Source organism: Crocodylus porosus, unplaced genomic scaffold (assembly GCF_001723895.1).
Source record: "Crocodylus porosus isolate Cpor-Errol unplaced genomic scaffold, CroPor_comp1, whole genome shotgun sequence".
NCBI lineage: Eukaryota > Metazoa > Chordata > Crocodylia > Crocodylidae > Crocodylus > Crocodylus porosus.
The window spans coordinates 3,225,111-3,246,390 of NW_017728913.1; the positions used below are offsets into that span (position 1 = coordinate 3,225,111).

Genomic DNA, 21,280 nt, shown 5'->3' on the forward strand with positions numbered 1-21,280 from the left:
GTGTACGCCTCCCTTTTTGCTAGGAGACATTCCCAGATGCTTTTGGTGAGCCATGGGGGCTTATGTGCCCTCCTGCTCCCTTTGATCCATGTTGGGATTTCCTCCCTTTGGGCTTGGAGGATTGTCTCCTTAAGGAGTGACAACTCTCCTTGGACACCTGGCTCCCCTCCCCTCCAGGACCTCAGTGCTTCCCCGACTATTCTCCTTAGCTCATTGAAGTCCACCTCCTGAAATCTAGGGCTGCTGCACACATGCATGTGGCGCCCCTTGCCACGTTGTCAAACTGGCTTTACTACCTGGGTCAAAATAATAACCCTCATCACCAGGGATCTGGGTTTTCTATTTGTCACAGAAAAACGTGGATTTTCTCCTTTAAAGGAAAAAAAATGTAGGAAACTGTGGGCTTCCCCTTGCTGGCTGGCCAAGTTCCAGCCTGCAAAGGCCTTCTTGGGGCTTGTGTGGGGAGGGGCGGAGTGGGAGGATGACAATCACAGGCAAGGGGTGCCACATGCATGTGTGCATGCACGTGGCAGCCAAGCAATGTGTTAGAGGGCAGTTCCCACAGCTCCCTCCCGGTATGTCTATGGGGGGGCACAGGCAAGGCATTGGGGAGGACATAGGTGAGCACATGCCCAACCAAATTTCCATGCCCACAGCAGGACCAGACCAACATGGGCAAGAGCTACATATGCAGCTCAGCAGGTGGGACCTGGTGCGGGAGGGCAAGACTGGTTGCTACTGCAGCTGCCACCATTGCCACTGGGACTCCCACACCAGCTACACTGCAAGTAACGCAAGGAGTAATGGACTGCAAGGGGGGCTGCACTGTCCCTGGAGGGGAGGTGGGGTGCAGGACAGCATGGGTGGCCTAAGGGAAGTGGCAGTTGTGACTGCAGCTGAGCCACGGCGGTGGGACAGAGCCACAGCTGGTGCAGGAGTCCCAGCAGCAGCAGAAACAGGTCTCACTTCCCTGCCCCACCTCCCACGCTAGTCCCACCTGCTGGACTGTGGAAGCGGCTCCTGCTAATGCTGGTCTGGCCAGGCTGCAGCCCTATGCCTGCTGTAGGTGCACAAAACTGTGGGGGACGTATGCCTTCCCCACTTCACTCCAATACATTGCATATCGTTAGGCACCTCCCCTGCCCCACACACTGGGAGGCTGGGGGCAGTGAGTTGGGAGTGAAGGGCACCAGCAGGGCTGGGAGAGGTAGAGGACTATGAGTCAGAAGTGAGGAACACCATCAGGGACGGGGAGCTGCAGTTGGGAGTGAAAGGCACTGGCAAGGTTGAAGGGTCATGGCTTGGTAGTGAGGAGCACTAGCATATCAGGGCTGTTCAGAGCAGGCAGGATGGATTCAGGCATTATTAGCTCCCTGATTATACTCCCATGTGCTTTTCAAAGTACTTCTCTATTTTGGTGATGAAACCTCTGATATATTTGTTGATTAATGTTTCTTCATCTCTCTATCCTAGTCACTGCTTAGGTTATATGCATATTTAGCTCTTGGTTTATGTCTGAATTAAAAAATTTCTGTCTAACAGGTTTCATTGTTTAAAATGTGTGAGACACATGACAGGCAGATTGAAGATATACCTGAAGATTAGATTTATTTAAATAAATAATACAGTCACTAACAGTTACAAAACAAAAAAATACCCAGAGAAGACAAGGAGTCTGTTTATATTACAGGTAGTGGATTTAACATTCATCTACAAAAACTATGATTTATAAGAAGAGGAGAAAGAGTGACTATGAAGGGTGGGATTCCAAATGTGTGACATATCCTATACATTCATAACAGTAAAGATGTATTTTAACATAAATAAGTATATAGCTGTATTCATCGGTTTGGCTGCATATCTCAGAATTCATCAATTAAGAATTAATCCAGTGTCAGAGGAGTTTCAATAAGGAGGCACAGCCTGTTAGCATTAGCAGTGGTTATGCAAACATGTTAAAGAAGAACAACTACTCTTAATCCTACTTGTACTCACAATAACGTCAGCGGAAGTGGTACTTGTATCATTAAGGGATGTAGACACTAAAATACCAATAGACAAAAAACAGCAAAATAAAATGAAGTGGGGACACTCTCTCTCAGAAAAATATTAAGATTTTCTTTTAAAACACACCTAGAAAAAAAGCTAAAACAAGTGCTAAAATCAGGCGTAAGAGTAGTTGTTCACTTTTTCACCACAGTAAATGCAAATCATTATGAACTGAATATACATCATTAATAGGTAGGCATTTATCTGAAAAGCATACTTTTACTTACCTTTTAAACTGATTTTGTACATGGGGAGCTGAGGTAGTATGTATTTTGGAGAATTTTTTTTTAAAAAATCCTATAAAACGTTGTATGTGACTTTGCAAGAAATAGTACCTCTTATTGAAGTTGCACAGTGTTTTGTTTCAGGCTAAAAAAATTCCCATTTTGTTTTGTAAATAGATTTTACAGTCTTTCTCTTGTAATCGGTGTTTACAGTATTTATTGTATAGCAAACAAATCTAGGAATAACTTGTATTCTGTGGTCTCCTCCGTTAAGGAATGTTTTTATCTTCTATCCACATTCCACTTACAAGTATTAGTGCTGTTGGGATTTCCTACCTCTTGCTGCAAAACAGGCAGCCTCTGCAGGTGGGACCATTACCAATTCTTAATGAGCCCACAAGAGGGCTCTGCAAATAGTGGTCACCATCCCCAGAAGTTTTCTATGTACAATCTCTTAGTCCATTGTTAGGATTTGAATCATAGGTTGGCAATCCATCTTGCAGGCTCAAACAGAATGCTAAACCTGCTCAATAACCTCTTCATTAAAGGCAAGTTTAAACATAAAATCATAGACTTAATTCCCTAGAAAGGCAGTTCACCATTTCCCTGTGATGTTCATACCAACAGTTTGTTTCACTGTTGGTATTAAAATAATAAAGTTGAAGTAGACAAATTTATTTGCTGAGACAAATAGTTCTCATTTATGCTGGCCTAAATCCCAAGTAACTACTTATTTCACTAGGCAATATGAAAATCTGCTCTTTCTTACCGTAGTGGAATTCCAGAATAACCTCAGTGATTTGGTTGCTTTGGTTTCATATCAGGGTTACCGGGGCTCTGGTTCTGCAATGAATGCTGTGCAGGTGAAGCACTGGGCCTGCAGAGTACTTACTGAAGGATGGTGAACATGAGCAGAATTTGACCAAGCCCCCCCCTCGTTTCATAAGCAATATTTCCAGTATTTTAACATTTACAATGTTCCATGCTCCTTTTAAAGGTTTGCAGATTTCACAGTGATGATGACAAGATATGTAATCAGATTAGACTAGTGACAAGACTGGCTGCAGAGAAGGAAATTCATATTTACAGAAGTGCAATCAGTTAGCAGTGGAAAATGCAGGAACAATGAAGCACTGTGTGAATCACTTCCTGACAGACGGTTTAAAGGCAGTTAATCTGAAAAAGGTTTTGGTTTCTTAGTTTTGTTTTTAGCAGCTAGAGTTACACTAGCTTAAACTACAAGGCACAATCATCCTATTTTTACTTTCAGTGCTGTTGTAACTTACCTAAAAAATCCTCCCACACCCTGCCACTACCAGAAACACGTTGCAGGTAGGTAACCTGGAAGCAGGTGCTTCAACAGTAAGACTCAGTTCCACTGAAACCAATGGCAGTATTCAGCATCTTGCTAGACTAGGCACTTAATTAATGGATGCTTCTTCCATTTAATTCACCTTTGACTTCAGAAGGAGGAAAAACAGGCTTGCTAAGCATGTAATTTAGATTATGGAAGCTAGCCTAGGGAAGAGGAGACTGAGAAGGCATTTGATAACTGTCTTCAAATACCTAAAGAATGAGTACAGAGAAGTCAGAGATGGGCCTTCCTCTGTGGCTGTAGCAGACAAGACCAAGAACAATGGCCTCAAGCTTCAGCAAGGGAAATTTAGGCTGGAGATTAAGAGGAAATTTCTGACTATGAGGGTGGTCAAGCATTGGAACAGGTTACTAGAGAAGTTGTGGAATCTCCATCTGGACATTTTTCAACAGCAGGTTGGACAGACACTTGGCTGGGATGGTTTAGTCAGGGATGATCCTGCCTTGACGAGGGGGCTGGACAAGAAGACTGCGTGAGGTCCCTTTTCCATGATCTTCAGTTACAGTAAATTACAATATTTATCCCAGTCCAAGACAAGGTTTTTTCCCTATACAACATGGAGGGGGAGGGAAGCAATATTCTCGATTGAAGTACTGGAGCAGGTAGCTGTGGCTACTCAGCCTCCAAGCCGCAGATATTACTACTGTTCCTGCATTGTCAGGCTGAGGTGGCTTGTATGGTGGGAGAGGTGGCACATGGCAAAGGGAGTGTGGAGGAGACTGTCTGGGGTGGGGTGGAGTGCAGCGGACACTGTACAATGTTTGGGGTGGCGGGGAAAGTATAGACAAGACTGTGCAGTGTGGGGGAAAGCACAGGGGAGACCATGTAGTGAGGGAAGAGGTGCCCGGGAGACCCCCACCACATGGTCTTCCCTGCACTCCCCTTTTCCCCCACACTGCCCAGTCTGCCCTGTGCATCCTCTTCACTGCTGCACAAGCCACTCCAGCCTGGCAAGGCATTAACAAGGGAGATCTGACAGCAGCCAGAGAGCTACTGCGGCTCCAGCTCTTCCAGGTCTGGAAGCGCTGTTGCCTGCAAAGATATCTTTAAGAGTGGTATGTATAAGTGTTTACATTGGCCCGGGGATTGCAAGATGGAACAGCAGATCAGTAGGCTAAGAAGGCTTTCTGAGTAAACATGCTTTATCATTTCATAAGTTTAACTCTTTGGTCTTTTGAGAATACCACATTGCCTGGCTGGGCCAGAGCTGGAGTGAGAGCCACTATATAGGGTAAGTGGTGGCAGGGGGCCAAGTAGTAGGAAGTGGGAGGAGACAACTGGGTAGGGGGCAGTTGTCAGGGGGACAGGCATTGGGGCAAGTGGCAGGACTGGGACAGGCAGCAGGGGCAGACACCAAAGAAGGGCAGCATGGAGTATGGAGCAGCAAGGACCTAAGTGGTAGAGGGTCTGGCTCCCTCCATACTGTTGCTTTCCCCATCATAGTAATGGGAGAGACATATTTAAGATGACCTTCCAATAATTAGATTCTCTACATGGAAAATTGTAACATATTTATCATTTTCCATGTAGAGATTCTAATTACTGGGGGTCATCTTAAATTCAAAGTCATCTTGGATTCAGGTAAAACAGCTAGAAACCTTGAGTTATGTGGTTGAATATTGGAAGATTCTGATAGGAACCCTGAAGAAACAGATAATTGTCCTGGAACACTTATTTTAACAGAAAATACAAAAACAAATAGTGCATTAAGGAAAACAATGGAGGTTTCAGAAAAACAAACCGTTCCAACTTTTTCACATTTACAGTATAAGGATTCCTAAAGGTCAGCAAAGAAAAAAGTCCCTGAAAGTGACCCTGGTTTATATGCTACTTACACTTTCTAAACAGTGTCTCCTGTGGAAGTATCTTTTTAACTCAGAGATCCTACAGTTTCAGGTAAAAAGGAGTGTAAACTGAATAGCTTCTGCAAGTTCAACTTTGTCTTGTCATCTTTACTCTGCCTTTCTTCTTTATACATTTCTGCTATTAGGTAATATCCTAATCTTGATATCAGCACAGTAAAAAGCTTGACACTCCTCATAAAGTCAAATAGAATTGGATCCTCATTAGCAAGTCATATAGTACTAATAAGCATTGTACTTGCCTTCTCTCCCTATACAGCATTTGGGCTAATGGAGCTTTCACAAATCCATCACATTTGATCTCCCCACACTATCACTCTGTGGTAAAAGTCCCCATGGAAGACAGCCCCACATTAAGTATGGGGAGAGGAATTTCTCTGGAGCTGGGGACTTTCCTACACACACCTTGTTCCACTATCTTTCCACCTTGTTCCACTATCTTTGAGGTTTTCTGACAGCTGCAACATTTGGCTCAATGAATAACATTCAATAATTACTAAATTGCCCTGCACCACAGCACACAATGAATAATAAATACCTTTATTTTCACTTCCTAGGTTTTTGTTTACCTATATCAATATAACTTCTCCTTTAATCATACTTCTCTTAGATTCAGTTAAGTAGAGGTGAGGGTAACTTCTCACAATCTCCTTTGCATCATCCCACCAAGCAAAATTGTTGTGGGAAGCAGATGTGACCTGTAAACTCTGTTACTCCCAAGAAAGCCCAGGCTACTCATGTGAATAAAGTTACTCATGAATCAATATTTGCTGAAATTCTGCCTTACTGGAAATTGCTCAGAAACCAACATCCTATTATGTATATATAAATGGGGGTCTCTTCTATTTTTATTTTGTTTGATTATATTAAGTTGTCTATTCATTTTTTAAATAAGGACTTAAGCACCAGCACACATGATGTAGGAAAGGAAATAGTTTATTCTTTTTAATTTATGATTTTTTTAATTTATGATCCAAAACAATGTTTTGAATAGTACAGTTTTTCCTCCCACCAAAGCTTTCAGTACTGTAACTTATCTGTAGTGGTACAACTGTAGTAATACTGCAGTAGTACTGCAACTACTATCTGTGATTAACTCAGTACAGACCAGCTTGAGAGCATGTTTTTCAATATATCTCAAGAAATAAAATGCATTTTCAATGATACATGGTCACTACTTTGCAAATTACTGATGATTTTCTTCTGTGCCCCACTTCCTCACTAAAATGTTCTCTGTCAATATGTTACAGTGGAATTAAAAAATGTGCCCCCATAGTCCAATCCAACTTCTAAGTCTAGTGGAACTGAATTGCAACAAGGACTTCGACACTATTCCCTGAGAGAGGCCCTAATAAGTCGTATCTTTAAAAAAAGATTTTTTGTTTTAATGTTATAATGTGTATTATTCACTCCCTGTGATGGGTCAAGGCAACAGGTTTAAAAATATAGTTTTGTTTATGAAAGGCATGCCATGGATATCTCACAGAACTATTTAACATATTCAAGTTCCTCATTTCATATATTTTACAAAAGGTTGTGTTGCATTATGTTTCCTCCAATTCTTGCCTAATACATGGTATTAAGTAATAGAGAGGTTTTCCTTTCTCCTAGCAGACCATTTGCTGCTATCAATAAATAGTCTGGTTTTCAAGGCAGTCTTTAAGAAATGACACTTCTAAAACTGTGATTTTCTGGAGTTGTCTACTTTCCAGGCATCCTGATGAACAGCTGGAAAAAACAGTAGCAGGATGAATTATTTTATAACATTTGTAAAAACAAAACAAAACAAAAACCTTATAAAACAATATGAATGCATCTGGGCTCCCACCTCTCCCCTCCTCCCCCTTTAAGATATACCAATACCAATACTTCCTCTGATTTTTTTTTTTAAACTCCTTGTTGATTTTTCTACCTTGGTGTTATAGCATTAAATCAGATCCACATACACTCAAATACCAACAACTTGAAAACTATCAAACTTTTGTCACAGCATGTTCATATGCTATTGCTGCAAATAACACTTGAAAATGCTTCCACTCAAAGACAAGATAGAAAATAACAAATTTTGCCTTTTTTAGTTTGCTTATTTAGTACAGTATGGCCCCCGTTCCACTAGCCACACTCACAGAACTGTTCATGAACAATGGACAAACAAACACCCCATGTGAGCATTTTCCAGCAATTTTTGTAGTCAAATGAATTGTTCCCTGTCTAGTTTGCTTTTTTTCCTGCTTGTGTAGGTCTTCCACACAAAAAACCTTTCCAGAATTAAAAAGGTGACTATAAAATCATATATGTTAGAGGATGGGTACAGGAGGAGAAATTGAAACGATTCCTAGCAATACTCTTATTAAAGTGCTAACTATAGGCGTACCTCATTCAGTAAGACCCATACAGAAGAATTAGAATGGATAGATAAACGAATAGCTTGTATTTTCCCTACTGATGGACTGATGATGCCTTCTGCTACTCCATTTTCAAATATACCTGTTTATAAAGTAAAACAGGATCAGTACTGATACATGCAAAAATGAAATGTGATTCTAGTGAACTTCACAAAGATATGTACCATGTCAAAAATAGCCACGATCTAATGTGCCATAATAATTTAAATGAAGTAATATAATATGAGAGAATAAATTATCTAACATGATACAACCAGAAATAACTGAACGCTAAAAATGGAAATAGTCCTGCTAGATATTAAGACTAATTTATTCACTGAAAGCAATAAATAACTGAAACAGGCTGCAACAGAAGAGTTGCCTAATCACTACAAATGAAAAAAGGTAAGATAAAATATTAGTCTGAAAAATTTAAAGAAATGCTCTACATGACATGGGGTCACATTAAAAGACCCAAATTAAAGTGCTATTCTGATAAATCATAGTCATGGTTCTCCAGTCTATTACAATGGTTGTACACAGATTCAACTACTAAAGTTACTTTCGCATGTAGTCAAAACTCGGCATAATAGACAAAACCTGGGCTCCAAGAACAGCATTTATTTCTTTCTGACCTGGGTACAGCCCAGAGAAAGGAAGTGAAAAGGGAAGTTGGGAGGTGAGGAAAAATAGGAGAAAGAGAAAAGAGAAGAAAGAACAGAAAGCTCTGAGGTCAGAAAACCCTTGACTAAACAAGGACCTTTGGTGTTTCTTTGGGGTTGTATGTGAATTGGACTGATTTTAGGTCATTTTCACTGAGGGGAAAATGATTACCTGAATTTCATAAGAATGCATAAGGCCCCCAGCAGTTAGGATTTAGGCTAGTTTTTTGTTTAATGTAGCTCATTTTCCCTAGAAACAATATGTAAGCATTCACACCTATGCAGATACAATATTCTAAGGAACTGTTGTACAAGAGTTTCCCTTCTTACCTACCATTTCCAGAATTGTGCTCAGAATTTTGGAATATCCAGATTACTTGGTAATACTGGAGTATTATTGTAGCTGTGATGGTCTATGAAATGTGTGAGGTGCAAAGATTTGTTGGAGGTGATACCTTTTATTGGACCAACTGTATAGTTGGGAGAGATGTTAGACAATCTTTCGGTCAAGTCTGGGAAGGGTAACTTGTGCCCGTAAGTTTGTCTAAGAACTCTCTTAGCTATATAGTCAATCCAATAAAAGACATTTCCCCCACTTCCCCCAAATCCTTGCCTCTCAGAACTGATTTGGACAATCTTTCAGTATACTATTTGTAAGATTCTGACACTCTGTTACTACTATAAAACAACAATAAAATCAGTAAGGCATGTTATGGTGCACAAGGGCTTTTAATAGCGTATTTTGATATGACGATTCACTTTTGTTGCAAGATGAACCATAAGCAAATGATGCCAGGATCAATTAAGAACCCTTGCCTTCAACTAAAACTCAAGTCAGACCTGAGTGCAAAACTTAAGTCAGAATCAATTATCCCACTGAAGAGCCTGCAAAGGTTTTACTTTTTCTTTAATTAAAAACCTTCCTTATCCCCTTTACTAGATGATGCCTGTTTTCATTCCTTGAAACAAAATATAATAATCAGTTCTCAAATATCACACACTGAAACATGCTGAAGTTCAAAAAGTTTCTGTTGAGTACTTGTTCACGTTGGAATATCGAGTTTCTGGTACTGCTCATGGATTCTTAAATACAAAGTTAGAGAATTTTTATCAGGATTATAAAAACAAACTGTTTCAGCCTTTAAATGAGAATAGTTTACCTATCTTTAAATAGCCATCTTTGGTTCTTTGGTAGTTATATTTACTTCCATTGTCTGCAGACTTTTTTAATAATTCTGTTTCCTGCAACAATAACAACAACCAGTAAAAACTTGCATCAGGTTTTATAAAGCATGACATATCCTCAAGCACCATTAAAATGAGAACAGTTGTGTTCTTCAGTAGCAAGTAAGACACTTACATCAGCAGGTAAAGCTTCCACAGTAGAGTTATTCAATTTGTCACCAGGGTGTTCTATGTTTCCACTTTTAAAGAGGTACCTGCCAATAAGAACTGTGTCATTTTTGTATGTTTTATATACTGAAGAAAATTTGTAGGTGAATAAATCCCAAGAATCACTTCTGAAGTACAGCTCTGAATACACTTTAATGAGGAAATCAGTGAGGACAGAGGCAGACATTAATATTTGTAGCCAGTTATAGCCTTTAAAAGTAAAACAAAATATCTTCTTAAAGCAACCTACCCTGAAAACCATGAAAGTAGTCATCCTGAGTTATCACTACCCTTTCCCCCTTTCGGTGCTTAGATGCCAGGCAAAATAACTGTTGCCTGAATCACTAGCTCACTGAGACCCTGATCCCTAACAAGCCTAAATCATGTAGAAGGCAGGGTAGATTTACACCTTACAGGCTAACCAAAGTAATTATATATATATCCAAAACTTAGCTGAGGCCTACATCCCCCAGATTCAGGGTGACCATACATCCCAGTTTAGCTGGATTTTGGAGGCTGGTCCCTGCCAGCTGGTGAAAATTAAAACAAGTGTCCCAGGTGCAGGGCAGGGAAGCAGAGCAGCAGGAGCTATGAAATAGGAAGACGTAGCAGGCAGCAAAATTGCTCCAAAATAGGTTAGCTTGATTAGTGGAACGGCCATTATAAAAGGGAAATAACTGTTAACACCTGCAAAGTAACGAACAATGAGTCATTAACAGGCAATTGACTACCTTAGCAGCCTGAATAGAATACCAGAGCTGTACCAGACTGCCCTGCCCCACCTTTGCCTGCAGGAGCACCACTAACTTGGGGGGGGGCGGGGAAGGGTGGAGAGCAATGTCCGGGATGTCACATTGTCTCATATCATCATTACCCTACCCATATTGGCAGGCACACGTGGAACACCTTCAACCAAGCTAGAACACTGACTTCCTCTCCATTCCCATAGTAATTCGAGCCTTCTCAGGCATACGGCATTTGTAGATGAAACAGGAGCCCTAAATTGAAGTCATGAGTTTTAAAAAACACCGCTTCAATTTAGGACTGATTAAATCCCTGTGTTGTGCACACACACCCCTGACTTACCTGCTTCTTTGGTGGGGAGGGGAGGGTGAGCTGCCAGTGGGTGGAGCAGCCCCTGAGTTGTGGTGGGGTGCAGGTGCTGGTGTTTCCCCCTGTGGTAGCAGCAACCCACCCCCAGGCAGCACCTGCCTGCCATCCCTCCATGGGGGCAGTGCCCCCCCGGGACTGCCTGAGGTGGGTGGAGCCCCCCTGCGCAACTCAGGCAGGCTCAGGGGAGGGGAGATCAGGCTTACCACTTTTCTTGGGGAGAGCTGCTTTCCTGGGCTCCTGTCAGGCTGCCTGTAGGGCTTCCTGCAGAGCTGTGGAGCTGCATGGAGCCCAGTGCTTTGCTCCGTGGCTGTAGGAGCAGCAAACTAAAACTCCTCAAAGGAGTTTTAGTTTGCTGTGCCCCAAGTTATTTAAGGTGCATTACGCCGCCAAATTTCGTACAGTGGCTGGAATTAATGCACAATACGCCGCCAACATGTGCAAACACCGACACCATTAAAGCAATGCAAAAGCATTTAGCCCTCTTTAAAGTGTCATGTACACACGCCTCTCATTTTGTCTACAGACTATGGCTGTGTGAAGCTTGGGTGGTGATTCGATTTGGAGGGGAAGGGGACCATGGGGGGACCCCTGCCAGGCCCCATCCCCTCCCTGCTTTCCCAGCTCCCCTATGGCTGCCCCACCCACCCAGCTTCTAGTGCTTTAAACCCCCCCCCCACACACACACACACACACACACTTACCAGGTGCTGCCTGGTGGGGTGGCAATCCCTGCTGCCCGCCACTGCCCCACACTGCATGGGGGGCTCTGCCAAGAGCCCTCTGCCACCCTCCACTGTCCCAATGCCCCCATGGCTGCCCCACCTGCCCCAGCTTCCGGCTCTTAAAAAAGCACCCAACAACCCAACCAACCACCCACTCCCCGGACTCACTGGTGCCTGCAGCAGCCTTGGGGGACTCTTCCATGAGGTGCAGGGCAGTGGGGATTGCCCTGCACCAGCAGGAACTGGTGACTGCAGGGGTTTTTTTTTTCTTAAAGAGCCAGAGCTGGGGTGGGCAGGGCAGCCATACGGGGCTGGGACAGCAGGGGGGGACTTGTGGAAGAGCCCCCCACGCAGCATGGGGCAGTGGGAATCACCCCCTGCCCAGCAGCACCCAGTGAATGGGGCTTTTTTTTTCAAAGCGCCAGGAGCTGGGGTGGGCAGGGAGCCATTGCTGGGCAGGGAGAGTGGGTGGGGGCTGGGCCTGTGAGATTCGGGACGGTGATTTGAATCACTGAATCGAATCACTGTCCCCCGAATCGGCCAAAACCGAATCTGAAGTGAATACTAGCTACTTTGCACAGGCCATAGACAGTGGATTAATGCTTACTTCGTTTGAAACTACTGAGATGTTGAAATGTTGCTTCAAGACCACCTGCTCATGGCAGCCCTCTAGTTCCATAAAAGCTAAAACAATTAACTCAGATAGTTAATTATATATTGTGTGAAATGACAGTGTTTTCACTTGAAGCATTCAGAAAGTACATCAGACAAAAACACCTATGGGCTTAATACATACATACATACAGAGCCATCCCTTGCGGGGGAGGGTGAATCGAGGTGACTGTCCCAGGTCCTCCACTCCGCACTTTGGGAGGCACCATGGACAGTGCCATACAGGCCCCTCTGAGGGCGCCACCACTCCTTGTGGTCACTGTGTGCTGTGTGGTTTCGTGCTCTGGCTGCTCACCATCCCCCACCCCCTCGTACAGGCCCCACACAGGCTGATATGCCCTGAGCCACAGACACCCCTAGAGATGGCTCTGCATACATACATACATAAAAAAATATACATGAAATTAAAATGTGAACCTTAAAGACCCCAGGATCATGGACAAAAGATATATACATATATATTTTATTTCAGATTCTGGGGTCTTTAAGGTTTACATTGTAATTTCTTTCTATGTACACATAGGGCTAAGGGGAAACAAAGAAAACCAATTTGAAATTCTCACTTTCATATTAATCCAGAAGCTGGGCCTTAAGAAAAAAATCCAAAAAACACCAGGGTTACAATAAAATCTCAAAAGTTGGCAACACTGGAGTAGTGGAGCAGCACTGGGTAGAAGCCTGTGTCTTCCCACTCAACCCCCAATCATGGAGGTGCAAGGGACCCAGAGGAGTTTCGCAGGCAGGGCCAGGACCCACACCACATGAAACGCCTGTTCTGGCTGCCCCAGGTACTGTGCTGCATGTGGTGCCTGCTCCAGTCAGTATGAGACCTGAATTGCACAGGGGATCCACAAGCACTGCATCCAACACCAGTCCTGAACTGGCTGGGGCAGGTGCTGCATGAAGCACAGTCCTGGACCAGCTGCTGCGGATGCTGCTTGTAGCACACTGCATGTAGTGTGGCACCTGCCCCAGCCACCCCCGGATGTACACTGCATGCAGTGCAGATCCCATAGTGAGGACTGAATCTGGACTGGGGTGAAGAGGCAATGGGTCTCTATGGCCATAGGCCTGATCCAGCCCATGGACTGGCTCAGGTTACTCGGACAGATGAGTTTGACACCACTGTTTTAGGGTATAAAATTAGCATATATTCATTAATCTTAATGTGCTAAATATTGAAACTATATACATTTTAAATATAACTATGCATTATTATAAATATCACCAAACAGGTGATTCACAAGGTAGTCACAATACTATGTGCCCAGTTCTGATCTCACAGTGGTATTATGCGGCAGCAACTATATTTAAGTCAGACAGATTACTCCTGACTTACACCAACATTAGCTTAGAAATCCTGTGCATATTCTGCTACCTTCCTCGAAGTCCTTCCCTAAAGGAAAGATCTTAAAGCTTACAAATCCTGACTGTCCTCTAAAGGAAGTATAAACTAAATAGTGCAATGGTAGTAGTAATAAATAAACAAATCAATACAAAAACTAGTATTAGTGACATATCTGTCATTATTTAGTCATGTGGTTTTCATTATTTCCCCATTGTCTTCATACTGATCTCTTTTTGGGTAGGTCTACTAGTAAGTATCCATATGATCTAGAGTGCAGCCTACAAACTAAAATCATGGAAATTGTCCTTCTCCTTTCCCAAATCGACTATAATTTATGTGTTTTTTATAAAAGGTGTGGAATTCATAAGCCCTAAACAAAGAATGTTTTAGGGAGTTAAAGGAGAGAAGAATGCAGTTGACTACAAATACATTATTCAAAGAGTTTGTGGCTGATATAAGTGATAGAGAACTGGTATTTTGACAGGATTCAATCAATAGGGTAGTGATAGAGAACTGGTATTTTGACAGGATTCCAAAATAGGGTGCAAGAAGCCTTCAATAGCATTTAGTACTTACCCTTCTACTGTCAATGGTTCTAAAAAGCTGAAGAGGATATAGTCTCCAGCCACTGGAGCAAATGCCCAGAAAAAGTCCTTTCCTTCATAAGCCCTTTCTAAAGTATAGTGCTGGTATACTTTTAGGCTAGTAGTCACTGTAGCAGGAGGGTTAACATGTGCTTTATGTAGTGCATTTTTGCCAAAGTCTTTATCCTGTCAGATACAAAAAAGATGTAATATTACATATGAAGACAAAATTCAATGTTCAAATGCCTTAGATCTCAAAGAATTTTTCAAATAAGGCAGTCATCTAAAGTAAATAATGTCTATATTATTTTCCTGTAAAGATGTGATATTTATGTTTTAAATGGTGAATATGAACGAAATCAGAGACTAAACAATAAGTTATAAAACTATGGGAGCTACTGGTTTTGTGAGTACCACCTTTACCATATAGGTGGATATCTGCTTTGTGCTGCACTACTAATACTGGGTAATACAAAGAGTGAGCAACCTCCAAGGATGAAAGGGTGCCAGAGGGCATCCATTTTCCCATGACGCTCAAGAAAATATTCTTGGGTAGAATGAGAATCAAGCCAAGGTATCTAAGTTTGGGTACTAATGATCTAAGGTTATCTAAGCCTAACAAATAAGACTTTTCAGACGTGGCAGTTTTTCTTATGTTTAAGTGAAAGAGTACTAGGACACTGAACTGAAAAATTCACTTGTCACTCCAACTACTGAACTATCCCTTCTTCCTTTCCTTTCCTTGCTTGGTGAATGCACAGCTTATCTTTGTGTGACATTCCTCTCTTCTAAACTGAAACTACAGGCAGTCCTCAGACTTCCGAGACAACTGGTTCCTGACAACCGTGTCATAAGTCGAAACGTCATAACTCAGAACCGATTTTCCCACTGGAACAATGTTATAAATGGGGGATTGGTCCTAAACCAAGGCCTGGTACCCTATTTTCACAAAAATATCCCAGAATTTTGTACTCAATCAATTACAGATGAGTAATATAGCTACATTAACGTATTTATATTGTAAATAGCAATCATATTGATTTGGAAGAACTTCTTTGAGGTGACTTTGCTGAACTTTTTAAAGGGCTCTTGGCTGGAATCTTCTCAAGAGTCTTGCCTGCCGGTTTTTCTGGAGTCTTGTCTGCTTGCTTAAAGAAAGTGTCCAAGGAAGTTTGGACAGATGTTGTCCAGGGAGATGGGTGATGCAGCAAACTTGCTTGCTGACATGGCATGGCTTTGGATCAAGCGTTGTAAAGTCAAAACTGACATCAGAAAGTCAAAACAGGGTGTCAATTTATAAACGCTGTAAGTGCCGTTCATTGTAACTTGAAACATATTAAGTCGAGGACTGCCTGTACTCTAAAAGTCTGTAATGACTTTTTCCTATACAAATGGCAGAATCCGTACTCAAGTCTCATCCTCCTTGACCTTTGACAAAGTCAACAGTGCTCCTTTTTTGTCATCCTTCTTCCTTATTTTCTCTTTGTTTCCATGACCTTGTCCTCTCCAACCTTTCTAATCCCTTCTGCATTCCAAGTGTACTCTCTAGAAAGTTCTTTTAATTTCCCTCCTTTATTTTTCTCAGAGGAGGTTTCCCATAGGAGCCTTAGATACTTCATGTCTCCCTTTATACTTATCTCTGGCTAAGATTATCTACAAACACAAATTCAAATACCTTCTTTATGCTAACAACTGGAAAGTCTACCTCTTTTCCAGGCAAGTCCGTCTGTCTAAGCTTAATCTGTTGTAGCCTGTCTGACATTTTCTGGACAAGTAGTCACACTTATAATTTCAACATAATTAAAACAGGCTCAGCAAAGTTAATCCCCTCTACTCCCGACCTCTCTCTCATCAATATGGACACTACCACCATCCTGCCTGTCACTCAGACCCATAACTTGGGCATCATGTGTGACTTAGTCCTTTATGTCTTCACATCAAGGCTGTTTAAATTTGTAGATTCTTTCTGCATCCTTTTTTTAAAAATAAAGCTTTTCCTAATCATCTATTCAGCTAAAGCTATTATTTCATTTCTGTCCCATTGCTTTGAGAATGTCAAGGCTCTTCACAGCCTCTACCTATTTTCTCAACTTTCATTTGAGATTGAGAGATAAACCCCCAATTCTAATTGTCCACTTGTTGCATTTTCAAAACAGCACTTTTGTGCTTTCTTTTAAGCTTTTCCTCACACTTGGAGGTGAGCTCCCTGTGAATATTTACAACCATTTTATTGCTCTTCTTCAGATATCTCATTAAAAATTCCCTTTGCTTTGATGCTTAAAAAAATCTGACAGAAAAAAATCCACAGAATGTCAGTCTGGGTCTGGTACATTGCCCAGCATAATGGCATCCTGGGTCAATGACTAGCCTTCCTTGATTTTATGGCAATAATTGCTACTACTACTACTGATGCCGCTACTCCACTCATGGAAGATACTGTTGGATATCCAAATTGATGTTACATTCTTCCTGCAATTTAGATGACTAATTAATATAGTCTCTTCCTTTCTGTCCTCCATGAATTAGTAACTCCTATGCATAAGATTTATTATCAAATATACATTTCTCACTTTGAACTAAAACAAGTTAGAATTCACCCAAATAATTCACAAATAGGAGGACAAAAACTCTAAGAAGTCTTACTTTTAAGTTCTGTATTTTTCCAGCCAAAGATGAATGAAATCCCACATGCTGAAAGAGGGAAGGCTTAGAACGGATACGCAAATGGGCCTTTTGCTTATCACAGTGTTTCTGGAAAGAAAATAAAAGGGGGAAATATTTTATTTTCTTGTTTATTTCTTAAAAAACAGAGAGAGAGAGATTGCTTATCAGAGGAATATTAATTTCACTACAAAGCTAAAATTATGGCCTCAGACTCATAACTCATATGCTCAAGTAATCCTTAGATGAGTAACCCAATGAGATTCCTTGCAGATTAAGGACTACAGGTGACCCTCACCACTCGTGGGAGATCCGTTCTGGAGATCCCCGTGAATGGCGAAATCCGCAAATATGGCACTGTGTTCATGAACATCATGAATGCAGTGCCCCCGGCGGCTGGGGTGGGGTGGGGCACAGCTGCGCTGGTGACTGTGGGAGCCTGGCAGCAGCAGCGGGAGCCTGGCAGCGGCAAGCACAGAGCTCCCGAGGAGCTCCTATAAGTGCATTTAAGATGCGGGTTTGGCATTTGCAAATATTTGAAACCACAAATTCCGAACCCACGGATAGCGAGGGCTTCCTGTACTCACAAAACGGTTGCGGAATTAGAGCTGAGCTCTATAGCCTCTCTCTGCCTGTGTTTTCTTGTTTTACCATATATTCTATTTTTAACAAATTTCATTTCAGTTTTGGGGTTTACTCTATCTTTTTTCTCAGTATGTTCTGCAGTCACCAGCAATGACCCTGCTGCAGACTCCTGAACTATCCAATCAGGATCATTGTAGCTCTTCCTGCAGAGTCTGATGCAAATGATTGTTGGAATATTATACTGGATCATCTCAAAGCTTACCTGGCACTTTCCAGCACTCCATTTTAATTCTGCTTTTCTAATTTAGATACAACTTTCCATAAGTAAATGACACATTAAGCAATGAAAATACCGTATCTGCTTTTTAATAAGAACTTTTTTGTTGCTCTCTCATTCTCGTATCTGGGGAAATGCACGATTCCCCTTGATTTAGAGAACAGTTAGTTTGATACAGTAAATCACCTAAAGCACATGGCAAAAGCTTCATGGCATACAGAGAAGAAAGCACAGGAGTCAGGAGCTCAGGGGTTCTCTCCTAGGTTTATCACTCACTGGACATGTCTACACGTACAATTAATGTGCCTGAATTTTCTGTGCAGAATATTCAGGCATATTAGGGTACATTTGCATGTGTGCCCGTGTCAGAAGCAAACTGAGCCCAAGAGGAGCAGCCTAGTCCAGAGCTGCTCCTGCTGTGCTCTGTCCCCTTGCAGCAGTCATGGGGAGCTCTGGGCTCCTCCAGATGCCAGCCCCAGGCTGGCAAGGGGCTCTGGGGGAGGCCCTGGGTTGGTAGGGGGCATGGAGATCAGGCCTGGGCTCCAGGGGAGGGGAGGGAGGAGGTGTTCTGGCTCTGGGGGGGAGTTCTCTCCCAGCCACGTGGGGAGATCAGGGCTGGCCCTGAGCCTTGGGATGCAGAGAGAAGTGTCTTGGCTCTGAGGACAGCTCCCTCCCAGCCATGCAGGGAGACTGGGGCTGGTCCAGTGCCCTGGAGGGCAGGGGGAGCTGTCCTAGTTCTTAAGGCAGCTCTCTTCCAGCTGCACAGAGAGATCAGGGCTGGCCCCGAGCCCGGGGGGGTGGGAGCTCTCCTGGCTCTGGAGGCAGCTCCCCCTGAGCAGTGGAGATATTGGGGCTGGCCCCAAACCCCAGGGGGCTGGAATGAAGCTGCCCCTGGAGCCAGAACAGCCCCCTCTGCCCCCTAAGACTTGGGGCTTAGAGCAGCTTTGGTCCCCTGCTGCCTGGGCCGACTAGGAGCAATTTGCCATTTTGTAGTACCTGTATTAGCAAACAGTGCTTGAAATTAATCTACCATGCAGTAATTGCTGTGCACATGTAGATGCTTTACTGAGCATTAGATTAGTCTAATGCGCAGTACAGCATCTCATGTAGACTTGCCCAGTTACTGCACAAACTTGATAAATCACTTAACATCTCTTATTTCAGTTCCCACAGATTTAATATGTGGATAGTAATATTTAGTCAGGTTTGTAAAGTGTTTTGAGCTCTATGAATGAAAGGTGTTACATAAGTGTTATCAGCAATAGTAAAAGCTAAGAGTGATGAAAGGCTGCAACTAGATCAAATAAAAAAAGAACTGACTGACTGTGAACCATAAATCTGATATGAGGTACTAATTAGATGTTCAACACTAGCTGAGGATGTATAAATAGATTAAGTATTTTTATAGCTGTCTTGAGCAGATGTTTAGCAAAATGGGGTTAAAAAAAAAAAACAATGCATGCAAATTAGTCCACTGGCAGCTGTTTACTTTAAAAGGGGATCAAAATTTTGCTAGAAAAACCTTGATGCAAAAATACACAGTTCTATTTTGCGGTGGAAATTTGGAAAGCTACTGGATTCACACAGAGAACACAAGGTTTCACAGATTAATAACAAAAATTATATGAGCTTTCACATTTTTGTTGAAATAGCTGTGCTGATTCATGAATACGTATTATCCGACGTTAGGTGAAAGGTTGTGGTTGCATCTACAAAGGCTCTTGTACACACAATCAGGACAGGAAGCATCAAGCAAACACCTATTACCAATGGGGTTAAACATTCCAGGCAGGGATAGATTAGATAGATGACTGAGGGGCTCCTACCAGGGAAGCAACGCGTCATTACTCTTGAAAGAATCTCAGATGCTTGGCAAAGGGGTGGCAAAGATGCCTTTTCAAAATCCTACTCCACCTTTCAAGCTGCTGTAGGATTGCTTGGGGGAAGGGGAGTGGGGAATGTAACTGCTATTTTACTGCTCCCCCAGTTCCCATTTATGGCATTCCTGTTGAATAAGTAGAGCGCCTGTTTCTGATGGTGTTCATTCCTTTCCCAGCCGCAGGATGAAACTGGCAAAACTCACCACTTGCCAGAAAACTGCGAACAACAGAAGCAAAACTTACTAGGAACTTGCAGTTGTCTCTCTGCTTGGGTTTAGCAGAGGAGTCACATGATTTGTTCCATTTGCACTTAGAAAGATGACATAGTGTTGGTTTCAATGTGATTCACAACCTTAAGAAATAGAAGCTTAATTTTTTAAAGAATAAAAACAAAGGAATCAGTGCTGAGGATTTGAGCTCAGTGCACTTGAGAAATATTTGTGGGAGGTAAAAGTGTCAGTGTATGACATCTCTCCATCTCCCACTACATTGGGAAAACTGGAGAAAAGTTCAGTCCCTGGCACAAATTAGAGCTGTCTTAAACTTGCTCTAATTTAAAACAAGAACGAACCATCCTATGAGCCTCAGGAGCAATAGCAGTATTTTGGCCTCTGCTGCCCTGTGCTTAAGCTGAGAATGTGAGGAAATCTAGCTGCTTGACAAAAGCAGCACTAAGTCTCCTTTGTACTGCTGAATCTTACAGAAATGTGCTTTCTGCCACCCCCAACATTCATGTTCAATATCTCATCATAACAAGCCTTTTTAACCCAGTTGCTCAGCTCCTCTCTCACCAATTCCACCTACCATATATATCTTTCTCACATACAACCACATTTCTTTAATAGCAACAAAAATAGCACACATGCAGAATACGTATGAGTGGGAACTGTGACTACCCCATTCTCAAATCAAACCAAGCATACCTTAACGACAGCAAGGGAGATAAAATATTGTTGCTCCTCTGTAGGCAGTAAGCCATCCATTTTATGGAGGACCTACCCCAGATGGGGGGTTAAGACGACAGTGGGCATATCTACACATGGAATTAATGAAAATTAATGAAAATACTCCAGAGCATATTGAGGAAGTCAGCCTGCCAGCCCATTGGTGGTCTGACCGGCCTCCATGTGTGGGGGGAGGTATGGCTGAAGTACAAGCATGCTTCAGTGTGTGGCTAGCTGGCAGGCAGCCCCCACACTGACGCATCCTCCTGCCTCAGCCAATCACTCTGAAACATGTGAAGCCCCATCGGAGCAGCTCTGGGTTGACAGGCTGACCCTCAGGTCCCCTGCCAGCCCGGACTGCTCTGACCAAGCTCCGTGTGCTATGGAGGGACTGGCTGGTGCATAAGGGCGCTTCAGTGTGGGGGCTCCCTGCTGGCTAGCCCCTCACTGAAGCACTCTTGTGACCCAGCCAGTCCCATCACTAGGGGTCGGCAACCACCCGCAGACGCTGCCAGTGGTGTCAGTGGTAGGGGTGACAATGGTGTT

The 21,280-nt window shown here is 42.7% G+C and overlaps 1 protein-coding gene across 1 annotated transcript in view; it reads right to left on the reverse strand.

Annotated features, from left to right (window-relative positions):
* Positions 1-6,034: 6,034 nt before the first annotated feature.
* The window catches only part of MGAT4D (MGAT4 family member D), a 78,812-nt gene continuing 63,566 nt past the window's right edge, over positions 6,035-21,280 (reverse strand). The window contains exons 10-15 of the mRNA XM_019534378.1: positions 17,031-17,138; positions 14,380-14,573; positions 9,917-9,995; positions 9,717-9,798; positions 7,885-7,997; positions 6,035-7,238 (exon numbers count right to left, since the gene is read on the reverse strand). Of these exons, the coding sequence (XP_019389923.1) occupies positions 7,212-7,238; positions 7,885-7,997; positions 9,717-9,798; positions 9,917-9,995; positions 14,380-14,573; positions 17,031-17,138 (603 nt within the window). The 3' untranslated portion in view covers positions 6,035-7,211. The remainder of the gene's footprint in view (positions 7,239-7,884; positions 7,998-9,716; positions 9,799-9,916; positions 9,996-14,379; positions 14,574-17,030; positions 17,139-21,280) is intronic.